Source organism: Alnus glutinosa, chromosome 2, assembly GCF_958979055.1.
Source record: "Alnus glutinosa chromosome 2, dhAlnGlut1.1, whole genome shotgun sequence".
NCBI lineage: Eukaryota > Viridiplantae > Streptophyta > Magnoliopsida > Fagales > Betulaceae > Alnus > Alnus glutinosa.
The window spans coordinates 39,194,350-39,215,273 of NC_084887.1; the positions used below are offsets into that span (position 1 = coordinate 39,194,350).

General features: G+C 36.2%; 2 protein-coding genes across 9 annotated transcripts in view; one reads left to right on the forward strand and one right to left on the reverse strand.

Moving 5' to 3' along the window:
* Nucleotides 1–218: 218 nt before the first annotated feature.
* The window catches only part of LOC133860119 (F-box/kelch-repeat protein At4g19330-like), a 54,705-nt gene continuing 33,999 nt past the window's right edge, over nt 219–20,924 (forward strand). For 5 of the 8 annotated variants that reach the window (XR_009898856.1, XR_009898857.1, XR_009898858.1 and 2 more), the window contains exons 1-2: nt 219–1,949; nt 2,079–2,151. Coding sequence is in view for 1 of the 8 variants with exons in the window: in XM_062295781.1 (XP_062151765.1) it covers nt 730–1,949; nt 2,079–2,121 (1,263 nt within the window). In the remaining 7 variants the exon portion in view is untranslated. Of the gene's footprint in view, nt 1,950–2,078; nt 2,152–2,264; nt 2,295–3,073; nt 3,328–20,924 lie in introns of those variants that run through there. The other 3 variants (XR_009898861.1, XR_009898860.1, XM_062295781.1) reach the window with 3 other exon arrangements.
* Nucleotides 10,392–20,197, reverse strand: LOC133861011 (mitochondrial Rho GTPase 1-like). The gene is made up of 14 exons (XM_062296703.1): nt 19,889–20,197; nt 19,425–19,557; nt 18,811–18,960; nt 17,379–17,564; nt 16,942–17,190; nt 15,823–15,891; nt 15,590–15,645; nt 14,276–14,357; nt 13,783–13,994; nt 13,612–13,684; nt 12,908–13,020; nt 11,974–12,109; nt 10,848–11,034; nt 10,392–10,681 (listed from the first exon to the last, which is right to left on the reverse strand). Exons 1-14 carry the CDS (start codon nt 20,104–20,106, stop codon nt 10,617–10,619), a joined length of 1,929 nt encoding a protein of 642 aa, XP_062152687.1. The 5' UTR covers nt 20,107–20,197; the 3' UTR covers nt 10,392–10,616.

The following is a 20,924-nucleotide window of genomic DNA, read 5'->3' on the forward strand; positions in this document are numbered from 1 at the left end:
ACAATGTCTTCTGAAGGTTATATTTTTGCTTAAACTAGAAAACTCGAGCAAGAAAGATACCTATTTTTCATGGAAAGAAATATTGGGTTAGTATTAATTACTTATAAGGTTGCATATTAAAAAAAAAAAAAAAAAAAAAAAAAAAAAAAAAAAAAAAACTTTGGTTAACTATTACATGTGATGATGTGATGTGGCATTTTCTCCTTCCCCTGCACGAAACAAACCCACCCTAAACTTCTCTATTCCACGCCGCCACCCCCTTTTACTCGAAACAAACCCTAATTATTATGAGTTTTTGTTATATGGAGCTGGCTAAAAGATATTATGACCAAATAAGGCAGAATTGGGTGAATATTCAAAGAAGAAGATGAAGATTATAGATGAATAAATAAGCACTTTAAAGAAGCCCTAGACTCTTTCACAGAATTAACTAATTACAATATTCTTCTTCTTTCTTCTTTCTCCCAGTTGTTGCATCCCTTCTTAAATAATCCATTCTGTTTGCATTGAGAATATGCTAACAGAATTTGTACACCTGATTTGATCCCTTCTAGAATACCCCATTTCCTACGACTCCTAGATTCCTTCTATAATATCCCAATTACATCAGAAATTAGTATGTGCCCAGAAGCCCATTAGATAAAAGGCCATATCCCTTACACTAATTCTCTTCATCGCAGCTTCTTCCTAAATCTTTCGGGTTCCTTCATCAAAAATACTCCCATCTCCATGGACGGACCCCCCGTCGCGGCGACGATGCCATTGCCTCCGTGGCAGTCTCCAAGATCAATTTCAATTGATGTTTCATCAACCCATTATCCATGTCGTCTTCGCCCTGATTTCTTCTCTCCTCGTTCTTACAACTTCGTCTTCTGTGTGCCTGTGCCTGTGCCTGTGCCTGTGCCTGTGAAATATGGAAATGATGATGATGATGATGATGATGATGATGAAGAAGAAGAACATGATGATGAACATGAACATCACCATGAAGATGAAGATAAAGATGATAGGAAGTATACGAAGTGGTTTACAATCAGTATTCGTGCCGACGGTCCTTGCGAGGTCTACACAGAGGAAAAACCGCTCACTTCGTTTTCGGACGCCAAACTTCACGTGGTCGAGGGCTTTGCAGCCCTAGGCTCCCACGTCTACGCTTTTGATGGTGGGCAGGCGATTCCATTCTGTCCATCCGACGTCTGCAAATTGGACGTTACCGGCCGTGGTGCTTACGGCTTCGACTCTGTTTCTTCGATGATTGCTCCCAAATTCTGCTCGCACAGTTTTGTTCTAGACGGGAAGATTTATGTTTTTTCTACTCGCCAAATGAATATGCCGCCTACCGCCCACTGGGGTGAGGTTTTTGATCCCCATAATGGAAAATGGGAAGCCTTACCTGATCCTCCATATGATTCGAGCTTTACAATCATTTCTGCAGCTCTTGAGAATCCAAACAGGATTCTTGTGGCTTTCCATGTTTCGGATACATGGTATACTGCAATGTTTTATGCATACAATGTGCAGCATCGATCTTGGGAAGTGCTTGCTCCTGCTCAGCGCAATATCCACCCTCATTACCCTAAAGGGTCTACTCAAAGGACGGTGACCGTACATAATACTTTATACTGGTTCACTCTTGTAAATGATGAGGTATTCTTGATTGCCTATAATTTAGACTTGGATATGTGGCTAGAAGGGAGTCTTAAGGATTTCGGAATTTTCTATGACACACCAATTTGTCTTTTCCATTTAGACAAGCAGAGGTTCTGCCTCTTACAAACGTTAACGGGTGAAATCACACCCGATGGAAATATTCCATGGGATGCTGATCTTTACTGCATTGTAGTTGATGTTTCCCATATGCCCGGGGAGAACAGATTAGGCATATCGCTTGCTTGGAAACAAATGTTTAAGGTGGATTGTCCCTATCCGTTTTCAGATTGCCTTTTACTGTAAGTTTCTTGTTTTCCCATTTGATTGGAAATATTGAAAAATTTGGCATATATGTGTCGGATTTGTGTGTATTTTAATTACCATGGGTTAATGTCTTGTGTAAGTGCTAATGGGTGTTAAACTTGCAGGCCTGAAATCAAGCAAGAGGAACTGCGAGGAGCAAATTATTAAGGCTTAATAGATTATGGTCTATTATATTAGGTATTCTCTATTTGTTCCATGTTCTTATGCATTCGATCACTTTGCTCATGAGTAGATCATCACATTTTCCAATGCCCTAAAGGAATATGTTTTCTGCTTTCTTTTTGTGTTAGAACCGTTCTAGAGATGGCTGGATCGTAAAGGTATGCATGCACAAAAAATATTGATACATTGTGTGGAGTATTTATTATAGTCTTGAATTATTCCTTATGGAAATGATTGTCTATCGTGAAAGATATCATCTTGAATAAATAATTAACATAAACATTTCCGCCATTCTTTTGTATGCACGCACAGGGTTTATTAGATTCCCCTCCTTCCATGTTGTATGGGATCATAAACACATGGAATTTTCCTTGATTATCATTATCTATCTTTGTCTGATAAAATTTTAGGAACGTCCTTTATTATTATTATTACATTTTCTTCAATTTAAGAGGAGAACATTTCTAAAATTAGAGGCTTTAGCTTATCGAAAAAAAAATTAGAGGCTTTAGCTACAAGGAGGACTAGTCTAGATCTCAATTGCATGTAGCTAGAAATATTTGTCAACAAAGCATGTAGCCAGACACTACATTAATTGTGGGTATCTAGCGGCCAAAAATCTTTCGCAAAGCTCATCACTTATAAACTCCTAAACATATCATTCTTTCTCTAGTTTCTTTTCACTAAGGTGTTAAAAATTTGAAGGTGTTGCACCTAAACTAGTAAACTTTGCATAAATATTTGTGGACATGACATTTTAGTTCCATGCAAGATCGTTAGAATCTATGAGAAATAGGACATCTATAAGTTCCTGATAGTCTACAGGATACTAGGTTGCTATCATTTGTAAAAAAGTTAACCTATTCCCCTCTAAATCTAGTTCTCAAGCATGAGGTACCTCTAATAGGACCTATGCTAATGTATGTTGAATTTGCAGGGGTAAGTAGATTCAGTGAAGAAATCAAGCAAGAAGGAAGTGTGTGGACTGTGGAGCAAAGAGAATGTTTTTGGATGACTGCAAAGAGAGTTACGATAGTAGGTTGCTTTATTCATGTTCTTATGTCCAATGCTGCCATAGAAATATTTTATCTTTCCTTCTTTTTGTGAGATTGGGACTAGTGTTTGAACTTGTGAATATTTTGGAGATAAGAGTCTAAAAAGTTTTTTTTTTTTCATAAGCAAATCGTAAAAACGTTATAGGCTTCAAATTTATGCATGATCATTTTTACTTGCCTTTGTATTTGATGTGCACCCAATTAATTTATGAGAAATGATTCATATCTTTCTCTTTGTCCCTCTCCTATTTTTTCACTTGAATTTATGAGGTCCAAGTGAATTTCTCATATGGGCCTTGCAAATTTAATGGTGATTTGCAAGAGTGAGAGAATGCTCCTATTTTTTCACTTTTAAAATTCACTACTGAATTTGTAAGGTCCACGTAGATTTCTCGTATGGGCCTCGCAGATTTAATGGTGATTTGCAAAAGTGAGATAATGCTCCTATTTTTTCACTTTTAAAATTCACTATTGAATTTGTGAAGTCCACGTGAATTTCTCATATGAGCCTCATAGATTTACTGGTGATTTGCAAAAGTGAGATAATGAAAAAAGGACAGGAGGATGATGTATATATAGCACATCTTTAAATTAATTGGAAAAAAATTTATTTATTACCATTGATCTTTCATCACTTTTATAATCATACCCTCAAACTTTAAAAAGTATTAATTTAAGATTACAATTTTTTCAATTTTTTTCAATGTCTACAATTTTGTCAAAATTCAACGTTAAATTAAATGGTTGATGAGTAATATGTCCTTTATACCCCTAACATGTTTATAAATTTACAAAAATACTTTGATTTAATAATTAAAAATTACTCATTAGATAAATCCCTTACAATTTCTCACAATCCCGTACTCAAAATGTAGGAAAATTATAAGTGACATAGGAGTTTACCTCTTTTAACAAGAACACAAACGGGCACCGATCCAAGGATTGGTTAATCTACAATATAACAATCAAGAGTCTAGCTTACTAATGAAAAAGAAAAGGAAAGGAACACCTTATGTTCACAAGGAAGATCCAGAAAGAACCAAAAGATTATATATTAATTTTTAATTATATGGATATGATGGAGTTTACTGGAAAGGTGGCATTCATGGAGCACGGAAAATAGGCCCCTGTTAGAGAGAAAAATCTCAGTTGCTTGTCCATGTCCATGTCCAGGGGAAAAAAAGAAAAAAGAAAAACGAAAAAGGAAAAAGGAAAAAGAAAACATTATTAACACAACCCCAACTCCATTTTTAAAGGGAGGAAAAGACTTGAATTGAATCCGACATTGGGAAAAAGATTTTAGCAACTATAATCTAATATGTGGCTTTAAGAGCAGGTAAATATTGCAACCATATTTTGGTAACCAATTGTTTGAACAGAAATAGGGGTCTAATATTCTGAACAAAATTCCAAACTGAGTCTGGGTTTGGACCTAAGCCTAAGCCAAACCTGATGCTATGCTACCACGTACGGACCACGGTAGTCTAGGGCATGGGTTCAATTTTTCTTGCCGATTTAAACAAATGGCAAATTAATATCAAAGCTACATGAATCCAAAATAAACCAACTCCTACCCAATCCAAAGTGGTTTTTAATATGAGATAATAAAGAAAACGCGTAATTTCACCTAATATCACTTAATTTAATGATTTTTAATGCCGTTTAATAGGAACATAAAAAAAATAAAAATAAAAAATTGAAACACCAACTACATCGATTTAAAAAGCCTTAAAAATACATGTAGGACCAATGAACCAATTTTAGCAAAAGTTTTTATTGTGCACTATTCTTACATAACTCTTTCAGTCTTATATTTTAGGACATTATGAAAAGCCTTCAGCGGGAGGAAGGATAATCCAACAAGTAACACAAAAAATGAAGGCCAGATTTGCCTTTTTAGAACATTCCTAGTGAGCTCTCAATTTCAAATTTTTCACCAAATACGGTGAAAAGCTAAAAAAAAAAAAAAAAAAACTACTTCAGCAAATTCTATAGTTTCTACATTTTGACTTTTGTCAAAATTTCACCCCAAATTTGACTCACATATATATATATATATATATATATATATATATATATATATATATATATATATAAGTAATGTATATTCAAAGGCGCAGAGGGGTGCAACTTATTGAATATTTTATCATTTTTGTTTTGTTTCCCGCCTTTTCTCACTTCTTCACTTTTCCCTCTTCCCCTTCTTCACTTTCTCTCTCCTCCTTTCTCACGAGGATCCATGGTCATCAACGGAGACTCCTTCCGTAGCCTCTCCTGCAAACCCCGCACGCAACCCTGCCTCCGTAAACCCATCAGCGAACTCCACCTCAAGGTCATTCAATCGTATTTTCAGATTTTAATTTGTATGAAACCCACCGCGAGGACCAGGTTCTACTTCTGTATCAAATTGTTTCTCTGGCTCTCGATGCTTTTGCTGGGATTTGAGGTCGTGGCGTACAACAAGGGTTGGCATATTGGAGCTCCGCATATCCATTTCGACTAGTTGCAGAGCCTACAGGCAAGGCCATTGGGGGTGTGTTTGAGTGAATTTATTCTTGGTGGGTTTTGGTTCGGGTGGAGTATCTCGCTCCTTAGCAGTTTCTTGCCAATGCGTGTATTGCGCTCTTCTTGAGCCAGAGCGTGGATAGGCTGGTTGCACCTGGGATGTTTCTAGATCCGATTCAAGAAGATCAAACCCATTATCAAGCATGATGACCCGATTAAGGATCTAGAATCCTGTGAGTAATAGTTACTTCCCTATGGTCCTTGTTCATATCCCCATGTGCAATGAAAGGAGATAAAAACTTTCGAAATTGAATCCCCATTGATGCTAAACAAAACTCATTATTTGACATTTATTTAGCTAGTTTTTAAAGAAATGTTTTTCTTGTTGGTTCTGGGTTTGGTTGCGTTCAAGTTTATCAGCAATAAATTGCCGCTGTTTGTAATTTAGACCGGAAAAATCGAAGATTCTGGTTCAAATTTTTGTTGATTCAGATGACCCAACAACGCAATTTCCTATCAATAGGAGGTGCATAAATGGCCGCAAGAGGGTGCCCACATTGTGTACCAGCATCGCAAGGCCCATTTTCAGCCAACACCATGCATTGCAATGTTTTTTTGAGAAGTGCTACACGTGCGTCAAGAGTCCGGCTCTTGACCCACGTGGCACATCTTTTTTCTTTTTTTTATTAAAAAAAAAAAAAAAAATCAAGAAGAAACATTGAAAACGCGGGCGGAAGGAAAGCATTTCAGATTTGTTGAAAAAATTTTCCCCCCATTTCCCAAATCTCCTCCTCTCCACCGTCCCCTCCCCATCGACCACCAGCGCCTACCGACCGCCCACCGCTCACCGTCCCTCGGCCAGCTCTTTGTCTCTCTCTTTCTCGCGAACCCAAATCTCCCCCTCTCCGGCCACCGTCCCCTGGGACCGCGATTTTCGCGAGATTATGGAGCCCCAGTTCCGGATCTGGACTCGCCTGGATCGGTGTGGGTGGAGGGCATGAAGCGGCCAGATCTGTACTCGCCTGGACGTTCTTCTCTCCGCAGGTCTATTTTTTTGTTGATTTTTATTTTGGTTATAGTTCATGGGTTGTTTGTCTGATTTGTGGGTTGTTCTGGGTTTGCTTTTCTCCTGTACCATTTGTTTGGTTACCGAGAAAATGGAAGGAAACCAGAAGATTTAAAGGTATAAACCAGAAAATAGTTTTCCTGTGTTAACGAAAACTAGTGTGGTTTGGGCCTTTTTGTACCGTTGATTTCCATAGACTTTTTGTACCGTTGATAAAGATGGATTTATCATGCATGTAAATTGTAATTGTGAACAAAGAGCATGTAGGTTATGAGATTTTATTGCAGACAAATTGAGGGTTTGATGACATTAATTAATTTCTTTGAATTCAATTCATGGTGAAGTTAAAATTGGAGAGCTGTCATTAATTAATTTTTTTCTTGCAGGTTGTTGCACCATCTGTGGCACTATTTGGAGCTTTCAATCTTACCCGGAATGGCATTTGTTATAATAAAAATCAAAAGAATATATCATGCTTTCTATTATAGGTTTTGACTCAAACCTATTTTAATATGTACATGTTTTTGAAGAGAGAAGATCTATCTACAACATTTTGATAATTATTGTTGAACAGTTTAATTATGCACTGTATTGGTATTGATTTGAAGAAGCAATTTTGGGGAAGTTAGGAAGTGAATTATGATTTATTATGCACTGTAGGGTTTTGCTTGGTTTAGGTTTTTGTTGTCTCATACAATTGTTTAATTAAACCATTTTTTTTTTTTTTTTTTTTTTGTGGAATAACTTTTAGATGGACTTGTCCTTGAATTCACTATACGAAGATGATTGTTTGTTGACATATAAACAACTTGATGATGTTGTTCCCATCGAAATGGACCCTCAAAATGGTATGATGGGCATTTTTACTTTTAATTTTTGTAACATATCTTAGACTAAATGTTATTATTTATAGTTGGGTTCTTTACACTATGTTTTATTTGTTTTGATATAGATGAAAATGAAATTATTTCGAATGAACAATTGAATGATGGTGTGGACAGTTGTTGTTCCAAGCTCAAGCTCATAGATAAAGATAAAAATGTTAAGGAACCTAAGAATGGGATGTTGTTTGGCTCGATAGAGGAACTTCATGAATATTATAAAAATTATGTTAAGCAAGAGGGTTTTGGTGTTGTACAGAAGAAGAAAAAAAAAGGATGAAAATGGAGATGTACATTACATCTTACCCGAATGCTGATAAATAGAAGAAATTGGAGAACAAAATTCACATGCGCAAAAAGAGAAAAAAGGGGAAATCTTTTGATTGAAGTTGTGAGTTAGGCAATTTAGTTGATTGCTTGGAACTCATCAAGTTGTAATGAGACGTTTATTGACTTATGAGGCTGTATTTTTTATGATCTTATATTATAATTTTGACCAACTCATGATTCTCTTTAATGTCGATATATGCAACTTGACATATTTAAGAAATGTAGAGGTCAATTTTATGGTTGTGGGAATAAAATTGTAGGTCATGAGGTTTAACAACCAAGTTAGTGCACGTTATTTGCTTTTTTAACAACCAATTTTGTTGCAAAGCCAGAACCGGATGAAAAATATTCCATGTATAATTATCAAATATCATTTTCCAGCAACAAAACACAAAAACAATGGAGAGCAAAATGCGCAATAAGTCAGTATCAAAAAAGTCCATTGAGGACAAAATCAATCAGAAAACAAGAACACATACCGCAAAATGTCTCAAAAAAGCATATAAATAGTTCTTATATACATAACAGTTTAATGAAGAGGGGTAGTGCAAACACAGTCTTTTTTTACAGTATGCAAAGATACAAAATGCTCGTATTGTTACTCAAATTGTGGAGTAGGACGAGGCTTTAGCTTCCATATGAATGTATACACTTAAATTAGCATAATCATATATATTGTACAAAGTCTATAAAATACAACCACAATTTGGATATAGAACCATATCAAGATACACATGATTTTTACAACAAAAAAAGGTTCTTCCAAGTTAAGATTATCGGTACATGCACTTTGGCATTGTATGTGACCTCTGGAAAGATACAAAGCCAAGAATAGTTCCAAAAAATCTTGGGTTAAGGACCATTTTGAAGGCATCAATAACATCCATAAGTTCAATTATTGAGTTAGGGCCCTCTGCCTCATCAAACTATACATAAGTTCAAATTATCAGGTATTTGATGAGAATGATCTGCAATAAGAAAGACTTCTGGTGCCTAGTCTTGCATCTCACCATGTTCTCCCACTGCAAACGTGAATCGCAACCTGCACTGGTAGCCAACCTTAATGCTTGTTTATTCTGCACCCTGGCAATAGAAAATCAATAACAATCTATTAGACAACAAAAAAGTCTATAAAATGAATACGTGGGAGGCCAACGATCAAGAAGATAAAATAGTCAATAAAACAACAAAACCCTTCTAGATTTTATTAATTATTGATTGCTCAATGAATCTGGACAAATACTGTAAGGCAAATACCCAAAAGCACCAGAAATCTCTCAATGTGATTGACTAATCAATACATTTATTTCAGCTTATACTTGAAAACCAATTTGTCAGGAAGATTTTCCAGATAATCTCATGGACTCTATGCTTGACAATCTAAATAATCTCATGGACATTTTCTCCTCAGATTTGGAAGGAGACCCTTGCCAACCATTTTCTCATGGAGCAAGTATCCTCATAAATGGTTCAAAATAAGTCCAAAACACCAAAACAAACACCAACAGCAAAATCAACCAAACAGAGAAATCAAAAGGATTACAAACCATAGCCAAACCAACAGAGAGACAAGCAAACCCAGAACAACCCACAAATCTTTAAAGAACCCTGAGAAACCACAATTTTAAATCTTCTGGTTTCCTTCCATTTTCTCGGTAACCAAACAAATGGTACAGGAGAAAAGCAAACCCAGAACAACCCACAAATCAGACAAACAACCCATGAACTATAACCAAAATAAAAATCAACAAAAAAATAGACCTGCGGGTTTGTAGTTGGTTGAGCAGAGGATGAGGCAGCCATGGAGAGAGGTCGAGTTGGAGGAGAGAAGAACGTCCAGGCGAGTATAGATCTGGCCGCTTCATGCCCCCCACCCACACCGATCCAGGCGAGTCCAGATCCGGAACTGGGGCTCCATAGTCTCGCGAAAATCGCGGTCCCAGGGGACGGTGGCTGGAGAGGGGGAGATTTGGGTTCGCGAGAAAGAGAGAGACAAAGAGCTGGCCGAGGGACGGTGGGTCAGTGGTCGGTGGGCGGTCGGTAGGCGCCGGTGGTCGGTGGGGGAGGGGACGGTGGAGAGGGGGATATTTGGGAAATGGGGGGAAATTTTTTTCGACAAATCTGAAATGCTTTTCTTCCGCCCGCGTTTTCAATGTTTCTTCTTGATTTTTATTTTTTATTTTTTAATAAAAAAAAAAAGAAAAAAGATGTGCCACGTGGGTCAAGAGCCGGACTCCAGCCGGACTCTTGACGCACGTATAGCACTTCTCTATTTTTTTACTCATTTGCAGCAACTTTTCATGGTAATTAAACTTGTTAAAGTGGTTGCTCTCAAAATCAATAAAAAATAATATCTGTTAGTAAGAAGCTTTTTAAAAGTGATAGACAAAATAACAAAAGTATATTGTTTAGCTAAAATTTAGAGAAAATTCAAAGACCTTACTAGGGATGCTCATAGTACAACTATCTATATATATACAAAGAACAAGAAATTATCAGGGGCATGATGCTTTGGTATGCAACTACTCAAAAAACCTAACAAGGTGGGTTTTTGAAGATGACAAATCGTAGAACAACCAACTATATATACTATGATGAGAGGAAGAGCTAAACTAAGCTGATTGATTTTCAAACTTTCATCCCTTAACAGTTAAGGGGAATCATTCTACCTTTTGCTGCCAGTCCAACAATTGCCACTGCAGCTCCAACTGTCAAAAGGTACAACATGATTTAGAGGCATATAAACAAAAACAATAAGCTCAAAGAGCAATAAAACTCTAGCTCGATTGCCACAACAAAAATGATCATCCATTAGAAACAAGCAGCCAACAGATTCAAGGACTTCTATAAACCCAAAAGATCAACATAAAATACCCGAAAAGACCATAAGTGAGCGGTTTATAAGTCTCTGGAATTGCTTGCGGCTTCTCCCAGCTTCAGTTTTAGGAATGCTCGAATGCAGGTGTTTTGCAGCACTTACAATCCTAAGGAATATACTATTGAGATCACCCGACTTCATACTGATAGGTATGGGAGCCTCTATTCCCATGTCCTGACTAACCTACAAAAGCAAAATTGCATTGATCACATCTAATAAGACACCGTACGTAGGGCCAAAGGGCCGCCGCTATTATCTTATACAATATAACAAATACGATTAACAAAATACTGCAAACAATTAAAGGTCCGCCATCAACAATATTACTCTCATTAATTATCATCACCACCATCATAGTTACTATCACTAACATGAAGGAAAAGGTAAACAGCCCATAACTACATGTATTTTCATAGTCATGCACAAACCACATGACCATACTAAATATTTAGGTATCATTTTTCAACCAAATCCATAGAATGCCTGAAATAGGTATAATGTTGTCCAAGTATCTCACGTTCCAAGTTGAAACTAATATTACCCGAATAGATTTTATGAAGTTCTTTGAATCATCATTTTTTTTAATAACCATTGGTACTTTTTCCAAAAAGTTGAATTTAGCCACCTTGTCCCAAGTTTTGGAACTTCACCATTTAGCTAACTTGTCTGAACAATTCTTCCTACCGAATTACTAGAACAATCAGAAGGCAGATTTTACTTGTGAACAAACTCTGGAATGTAATTTCTGCATATGGACCTGTTCACAGAACTTTGGAGAGTGTTAATTTTGTTTATTGTTTATATGGTTAAAAACTATAATTCTAGGTGATCTTGTCTTTAGTTGTATCTGTCATGTAAAAAGCTTGTCCATGTATGTCAAGTTGCAACTAATACTAATCAAATTGGTTTAAAGAATTTGTCTAACAAATTTAGTATTATTACCACTAAAGAAAAAAAAACGACATGAACAAGCACTGGAATGCCAATGAGCCAACTATAGAAGCCATTATATTATGTTTGGAACAAACAAACAACTAAACACACTAAAAATAATTTATGGATAATGGAGCTTGCATAATAGAACATGCATATGATATTATAGTCGCTGAAAAAGAAAAATACCCTAGTAGAATTTTGAATGACCATGGGAAAAGAGTCCAGATCCGCTTTAGCTGCCACAATGAGGCAAGGCACCTCAAAGCCAGTACATACACCATGACTAGCTACTCCTACCAGCAACGCATTTGCTCTCTTAGAACTGTAATAGTAAAATGTATCAATCCTCAGATCTCCTATATACAAATGCAACGGTGAAAATAGTACAAGTCATACAATGTACATATTGAGATCATGTTTAAAGCAATCATAAGTTCATTTGTCAATAAAGTTAGTAGCTTCCAAAGGGTAGGTCAAAAACCACATTCAAACATGAGCCTAGCATGCAGAGAAGTCCAAACGCTATTTCATTAGGACCTGTCCCATGTGCCTACAAGCAGAATCAACAATGAAGGAAATTTCCTCCGGAAGTTTTTTTTTTTTTGATAAGCAAGCGAAATATCATTAAAAAATGCAAAGTCCAGTCAAGTACATAGAGAGTATACAATAGAAGCGTCCAAGACGAAGAAGAAAAAAGAACAAGAAAATCATAAAAGCTAATCGCTAAGAAAGCTAGGAACGCAGCAGTCTAAGTGAACAAAGAATAAAAAAGAAAAGATCTGAGCTCCTCAATCATTCTTTCATTGTCCTAGAAATTTCTAAGATGGACAAAAAAATTATGCTATAGCATTCTAATCCATATAGTTTTGCAACCCTTTACTAAAGGCACCACAAGGTTACAAGTATTATTAACAGACATGCCTAAAACAGTATAAAAAAGACTAATATTAATATATGGCTCTATATCAAAATATCAAGTTGTTTCGAAAAAGCCAAACCAAATTAGAGAAGAAAAGGCTGAATTTGGGAAGTGAGAAAGTTAAACACTAACTTAACAAACAAGTGTCACCATGATTCATGCTATAGTTAAATACGATAACAACAAGAGCCTTTTATTTACCCGTCATGAACAAAAACTGCTACATCACAAGCAGCCAAAGATTCTTTATCTGACAGCAGTTTAGCAACTTTGCCTTCAGGTATCTCTCTCAATATAAGGGTCTTCTTTGTCCCCTGTGAAGAAAATAACAAACACTCAGACAAAGGGGTGGGATATGAACAAGATTAGCAATCACAGCAACTGGAAGAGCATTTTGATTTACACAAACATCAGATAAGTGGAAAAAATAATTCCATCTAGTAATAAGCTAAACCTCAAATTCCAATCAGATATGGAGGTTACGCGGAGACAAAACCAATGAGGCCCAGCCTTGAGAAACAACATATAAAAGGTTTCATTTGTGAAATATAATCCACAAATCAGTTGTAAATTAACTAAAGCTACAGAAATTCTCTTAAACTTGCTATTCTTTTGCCTTCTAAAAATGCATACAGGAAATTTGCATGCTACCTATAAAATGGACAGGCCAAAAGCCACCATCAACCTTATTTAAATCAACACACTGATTCAAATGGTTATAGCAAACAATTTATAGATTACAGATGAATCTAGGTTCATCTGTAACTACATGACGACAAAAACTTATTGCGACTTTTACAGAATGCACAGAAAGTGTTAGCATAGATCTCTTTTGATAAGACCAATGCACACACATAGCATGTGTTCAACAGGAATTTCAAGGTGCATGATGTAATAGCACTCACCCCAGGTTCATTAACAACGTTCACCGCATAATGATCTTCAACGCCGGTTGAAGTATATTTATCAGAAAAACACCTGCATTTCCCATTTCATCCACAACGAATTTTATATTACTTGGTCACAAAAATGAAATAAACGGGAAGTATCAGATTTAAAAGGATGACTTGGAATACCTTCCAACAAAAGAATTTAATAATGCAGACTTGCCAGCCTTCTTGGGCCCAAAAACAAAACACTGGAAAACATTTCTGTCTGTCTGTTGATTCTTCCTATCCAAACGCCGTTTTCTAGTCTCACAGAATGCAGATAAAGGATTGCCAAGGTAACCAACGTATATCATATTTTCAACGCTCCAAGCTGGGTCTATTAATGTCATAAAGGCCCACTGCAACCACATAAATTTCTCACAAAATTAAGCACAGGTTACCAAAGAATAGAAGAATCTCAATTGTTTAAGAAGATTGTATATTTATAAACATTTTAAAAACTGAAAAAAAAAAATGTAAAACGTGTATAGCATAAGTGTAAAACTTTACATAGTATGAGGATGATAGCCAGATTGAGATCATATTTAGTTGGTACATCAATTTAAAAATTCCAAACCCCAACTCAGAAAATGACAGAAGGGAAAGAAAAGGGAAAAGAAAGACAGTGTGAAACGCATACCATTGACAAAAAGCCATCAAGAGATAACCCTCCAAATTTATTTTTCTGTGCAGCGTCCACGTATGGCTCTCTCTCCCAAGGACTAGAAAAGAAGTATGTCAAACATCCAAACGCTTTTCTGGCTAATCATTCTAGTTCTTAAGAAATAAAGAAATTAAACACTTGGAATAAATCATAGACCAAAAATCACACTAAATATAACAAAACCTCACAAGAGGGGAAAGAAGGATGAGAAAAGGGAAAAAGTGGGGGAATGCAGTCACACAGAATATTTATGGACATGTCCATATCAGCTTTATACCAAATTTAACGACAGACTGAACAATGCCGGCTTATAATTTAAAAAGAAGAAAAGCAACAGGAAGAGAGCACCATAAAATAATAAGTATTGACAAGAAGACTATATTTACAGGCAAAACCAAATTTCCCACTCCTACTTGCTCACTCTTGAGATGACAAACTTCCCAACTGGCAGACTTTTAAACAATAATTAGATTCTCACCAAAAAGCTTTAAAAAGTCAAGTAAATGAAAAAAAAAAAAAAAAAAACATATATAATTATAAACAGGAAAGTAAAATTATAAATTTAAAACAACTCCAAATTATAAAATAAATATCTAAAAAATTTCATGACGTGTGAATGGTAAGAATTTTTTTTATCTAAATTATAAAAAATAAATAAATAATTTCTTACCATTCATCAAAATGGCAAGAAAATTTTATTTATTTTTTGCCAAAAAGTGAAAATAACTCCGCAGCAACCAGGTTCCAAACATTAATATACTGATACATCAAAATTCAAAAAGCTAAATTTTTGTAAAATTTTGAAATTTCCATAATTGTTTTTAAAAAAAAAAAAAAAAAAAAAAAAAGAAAGAAAGAAAAAAAAAAAAAGAGAGAAGAGAAAAGGAATTAAACAAAAGACACTAAAATATATTATTGGCACAACAGATGGGCAGATTGTCTGCATCTGCAAGTTAATAAATGATACATCTTGCATATATGCAAGGTACCTAATAAGCACTGTTAGCCATGTACCATCACTTCAAAAAGTAACCAAGCCATGAAATACTAAGGGAACTACCTTAACCATCTTTAAACATTGTGAAGCTACTATGGCCAATAATGACTTAAAATTGCCATAAGATGTAATGGTAGCAAAATTGATGAGGATTATCGTGCTGAACCACTTGATAAAGATAAACCAATGGATTGATCAAGTGAACAGGATTTCTCACAGTAAAGAAACATTAGAGTTGTGACAAAGTAAAACAAGCCAGATAATATTAAAATATTAATGTAAACCAAAAATACCTTTCCGGAGCATTAGAAAATATCTTGCCAATTTTAAGAGGTCCCATCTCCCCATCCTACAATGGAAAACATACACTGATCAAGATTTTAAGAGGTAAGAACTTGATTAACTATTTAGCTACTTGAACAACTGTAGTCTATCACAGTAAATACTGATTACAGAAATTATATTACAAGCTTATTAACAACGAAATTGGAAACCAAGTACTCATAGAGCACAGATTAACACATACAGAATTGGTACAATGTAATTCAAAGATTCCCCTCAGATAATCAATGGCTTCATTTGTCAGCTCCACAGTCTACACAAATGAGAAGCAACAGTAAGCATTTTAAACAAACATTGTATGACTCGGAAGAAAATGCAACAGTGTCATTTGCAGGGTTTTGAAAGGTTGGGTTAATATATGATTGGTATATTATTACACAAAACATTTGTGCATGTGGGTGTGTGAGCGTGTCTTACATATCAAATCCAAATTGAGTGGTGTCTAACAGAAGTTCCAACTCCATGCCGGATGAGGGGATTATGGTGGGAAATTTAGGGCATGTCCACCTTAAAGCAAGCCTTACGCATGAAGAAAAATCCTGGATACCAAAGCTCAACAACCAGATTCAGGAGGCACATTTTATTTAAGTTCGGTAATCACTAATCGAACGGATTGGCCATACTTGACAATTAATTTAATTTCAAGATCCAAGCCCAACAAACATTTACTCACAAGTAGGGAACAGACAGAGAGAACTAAGGTTTTTATTGATCATAGAAATCAAGTTTAACACTCTCCACAGGGGAAAGTGGGAACCACTATGAAGCAAGCTAAACTAGGCTTGAAGCAAGCCCGCAAGCCTCCAAAAGTTTTTCCAAGTAGGATCCTAGTATACAATTAAAATACAGAGAACTCAAGGTCAAACTAATAGCATGCATCATAGCATGATTTGAAGCCCAGCCCCAGCTGAAGCCATGACAGCCAATTGCCATCACTAGAAATAAGGGCAACACAAAATTCTGCCCATCTACAACTATGAAAACTGACAGACAAATCATATTCCTTAAAAAAGGGCCTAGCGCATAAAAATAGTTAATGAAAATGTAATGACCCAAGGAAAAACGCTACCCACATTTGCGCTATCACCTCAAAAGGACTATTCAATGAAAATTATCATAAAAATTGACAAAGCAGGGCAATGAAAATCTTTGCAGCAGATAATTAAAAACTTAACTACCTTCCCTTCACTTCCCTAAAACAAATATATTATTTTAAGCACACAATAAATCATTTATCATTTCAATTAAAGTCGTTGCTATTATAGACTTATAGTAATTGTAATTTCCCCCAACGATATATTACCTGATCGGGGGCTCGTTTGGAAGTCGATGGGATGACATCCTCTGCAAGTTTCATATCATTGTTGTATCCAAATTTTCGTAGAATAGTCCATGTTATCTCAAGACGCCATTGTTCTATGTATTTTTGATGAAGAAAAAGGAAACCCGTCCAAGTAAGCCCACTGTCATTGACTCCACACAATTTTTCTGAGACAGCCCTCCTAACACCTACTATTTCAGAAGGTTGTAATGGAGCATTGAAACATTTGACCTGTTTACAAGTATTATTAGATCCCTCATTCATCTTCAGCAGAAAATACCATGACACTGATAGGTGAGAAACTTGTTTGCAAGTATTACAAGATCATTCCTGAATTGTCAGGAACAGCATACTTGGACATAAAACAATCATAAAACTCAATTCAGGACAAAAGTTGCAAACATGGAAGCAAAAGAAACCTGAAAATCATTCAACTCTGCATCACTAAGGGCACCGTCCCTATCATGGTCACAAAGAAAAAATATCCGCTTCAAGGCACGAACAAATCTGGGCCTCAAAGTATGTGTTCCATGTGTTCCCTGTTCAAATAGTGGACCCGGTGGATGAAGCACAGCTTGTTGTGCATAGTAGAAGACTTCACGGGTCTACAAAATCAATACATTTCAACATTAAACTCCAAATATTAGAACGAGAATGCAAGAATCAAACATCTCTTCAGATAATCAGAGTCATCCAACGAAATGCGGGATTAATTGAACCGAAATCAGATCCTAGTAGTCACTAGCTTGAAGTGAGTAAATGATGCACAAAGTAAAAGTTCAGTCAAAACAAATCTATTACTACACAAAATCCACGTGAGGCAAACCAAAAGGGCAAATAATACACAGGCATTACTGTATACGGTACAAGACTACTATGCGTAGCAGTGTAGCACATACAGAACCTATCAGATGCCGTTGCAGTGGACAAGCCAGGATCTTATCTTAGGGGGGCCAGTGCACAAAATTAAAATGACATAAACAATATAAATTATTGCTACTTTGATCTCAAACAATATTTTACAGTAGAAAAAATTGCAATTTACTTTTTCTTTTTCTTTTTTTCTTTTTTTATATATAAGCAATTGCAATTTACTTTATTGATCAGAATAGTTCAAATTGTCTGGAAATCTACAATAACTAAACATTAAGTAAAATTCTCAAGTTCAATCTTTTTTTTAAAGAACATAAAGAAAGAAGCCAATTGTTCTAATTTAATATGGCTTCTATTTGATTTAAGAAGCCAATCCATGTTCAAACCTTTTGTAACCACGTAAACTCTTATGCCATGGCAACAAAAAAAAAAAAAAAAAAAATCAAGAAAATCATAAAACAGTATTTACGCAGCATTTTAGTTTAGTATTATAGTTATATCAATGAGCAACTGAAATATCAGTTGCTCAGTAGAAAACTGATGTTTCCACTATCCACAGGCATTTTTGTCACACAAAAAAAATAATAGTTGCCTGAAGACCCCAAACGTTTTACCTTCTCTTAAAAATATTTTACCCATTTGCCCTAGTTGGGAATATCACTTGTATACTTTCTGCGTACTTTTGGTTGCACCACTTTGCGCTTCATATTGAGATTGATTTAATTGTCAAAAAATATATTTTACCAAATGCCAAAAACGAATACGGTGATAAGTGTTGGAATTCAAAAATGATGGGGCTCTGCTGCTGTGTCTCCAACAATAAAAACAAGTGTACAGTGTTGTAACAATCCATCAGCAAGACTTGGATGTTGTAAAAGATTTGACAAGTATGAACCACAAAGGAACTCAACAACACTGGTAAAAAATCATTAAAAGAGGAAAAGAAGACAGGCAGAAAAGAGCACCAATAAACAATACCTGAATTTGTTTAAGTGCTGAACATTCAATGCAGATTTGAATCTCACAAAATTGTTGCATTCTTGGTGTCATCACCTGCTCCAGGCTCACCTGCGGGTTCTCCTCTCTCAAATCCAGCTTACAACCTACCACTATAACTGGGACTTTCACCTGCTCACAGATTTGAGTCATAAAAATAGAGTCGAAGTCATGGTGGCCCCATATATTGCTAAGGGAAACAATTTCCGAATATCCAGAAACACAGGAGAGCTAAAGGATTCAAATTAATACAAAGCATGTCTTTATAGTCAAGCTTAGTAATTTTCTAGTTTATTATTTTTTCTTAGAAAAACAACTTAAATAGTAGATTTCAGAATCACTTAGTGCGAAACAAACAATGAAAATTATTTTCAACATCAGTTTCAAGGTGCCAATGAAACACCGAAAAACCATTAGCTTGCCTAGAAAAAAATATATATATATTTTAAATCATTCATCAAAGAAAAAAAAAATTACATCAAAACAACGGAGCCTTAAGGTATCCAGAAGAGCACGTCTTTCTTTTTTCTTAAAAAAAAATGTCCGTGTATATATAGAAGAAAAATGAATGCCGAATAATAATGAAGGATATAGACCTCTAGTTTACAAAGTTTTGGAAGCCAGAAAGTACTCAATCGTTCAAATGATAGAGGCTCATCACACGCATAAGTAAACACAACTGCATCAGCGCGCTTCAATTCTTCGGCGACGTTATCATCATCCTCTACACTGATTGGTAAAAAGGAACAATCAAAATTCAATATTAAACTGGAAAATTAGTGCAATTGCCTCTGTAAAAAAATGCTAATAACTCTTTTCCTTGTCTCCAAAAAAGCAAAAGGCTGAAACTTCAACACTTTTCCTGCTTCCAAGAAGCTAATTGTACCAGGGACAGTCAATTTTCTTTTCTTCTCAGTAACCAAACAGAGATTTCAAATAAAGCAAGAATAAACGGAATCTCACACTATGATATAAGGCAACATTTGCAATTCAACATCATAATTACACCTTTCCTTTCTTCTCTTTCCCTACACTTTCTACGTAACCAAACAGAGCATACCCAGACGAAGTGTCGATGATCGTGATGGGCACGCGGTCGGGGAAGATATCCTCGGGGAACCTCGTCAATGGCAACACGGGCGGCACATTGTTTGGGAAGTTCTCGGACGTTGCCGTCACAATCAGGCTAGATTTCCCGGTGCCTTGGTCCCCGGCAACCACAACTCGCACCCCGGACTTGGTGTATGGTTTCGTAGCTCCAGCTGAAGCTTTTCCCATTGAAGACGCTGTTATGGGCAGCTTGGTCGGGACTCGGAGACCAGGCCAAGCTAGCTTGCGTTGGGTTGTGGGATAGCTAGGTTATCTGCGTATGTAGTGCATGCAAGAAGAGTCCTGTCTATGGGTTAATGGTCAGACATGGGCTGGATTAGTGGGCCCAGTCATATCATGTTTAGTAGTGGGTCGGTTAGTACTTCCTTATAGAAATAATCCTTAAACTCATTTCTCATAACACTCACACAACAAGCTGATATGACTTGTAAATTTTTTTTTTTTTTTTTTTTTTATTTTTTGTTTTGGTTCATGCGGCTAGAAAACCGGTCGGAGGGAAAAATCAAATTTCATTTGATCCTCCAACGGTGCTCCCCCTCTCTCTCTTTGAAATTTCTCTGCCGTACAGATCTCCTCTCCGGTCAGTGACGTCGCCGGCTTCTCTCTCGGCGGTCGCCCTTCTCCGTCGTCCAGCGTCCGGCGCGTCTCGCTCTTGCAGATTCTCGCCCTCTCTCTCTCCGGCAAATCCGACCAGAGAGAGAGAAAGAGGAGCGTTCCAGAAAGGGAGAGAGGAGCATTCCAAAGAGAGAGAGAGTGAGAGAGAGGGGCTGCGTTGGAGGGGAAATGAAATTTAATTTCCCCTCCAACAGGTTTTGAACCAAAACAAAAACATAATAATAAAATATTGCAAGCCACGTCAGCTTGTTGTGTAAGTGTTGTGAGAAATGAGTGTAGGGATCATTTCTCCATCAGAGTCGGTTTGAATAAACTATCCAGAATATTATCCAAGTGTTTTCCTCTTAACCATCAATTAGGCCTGGTTTGGT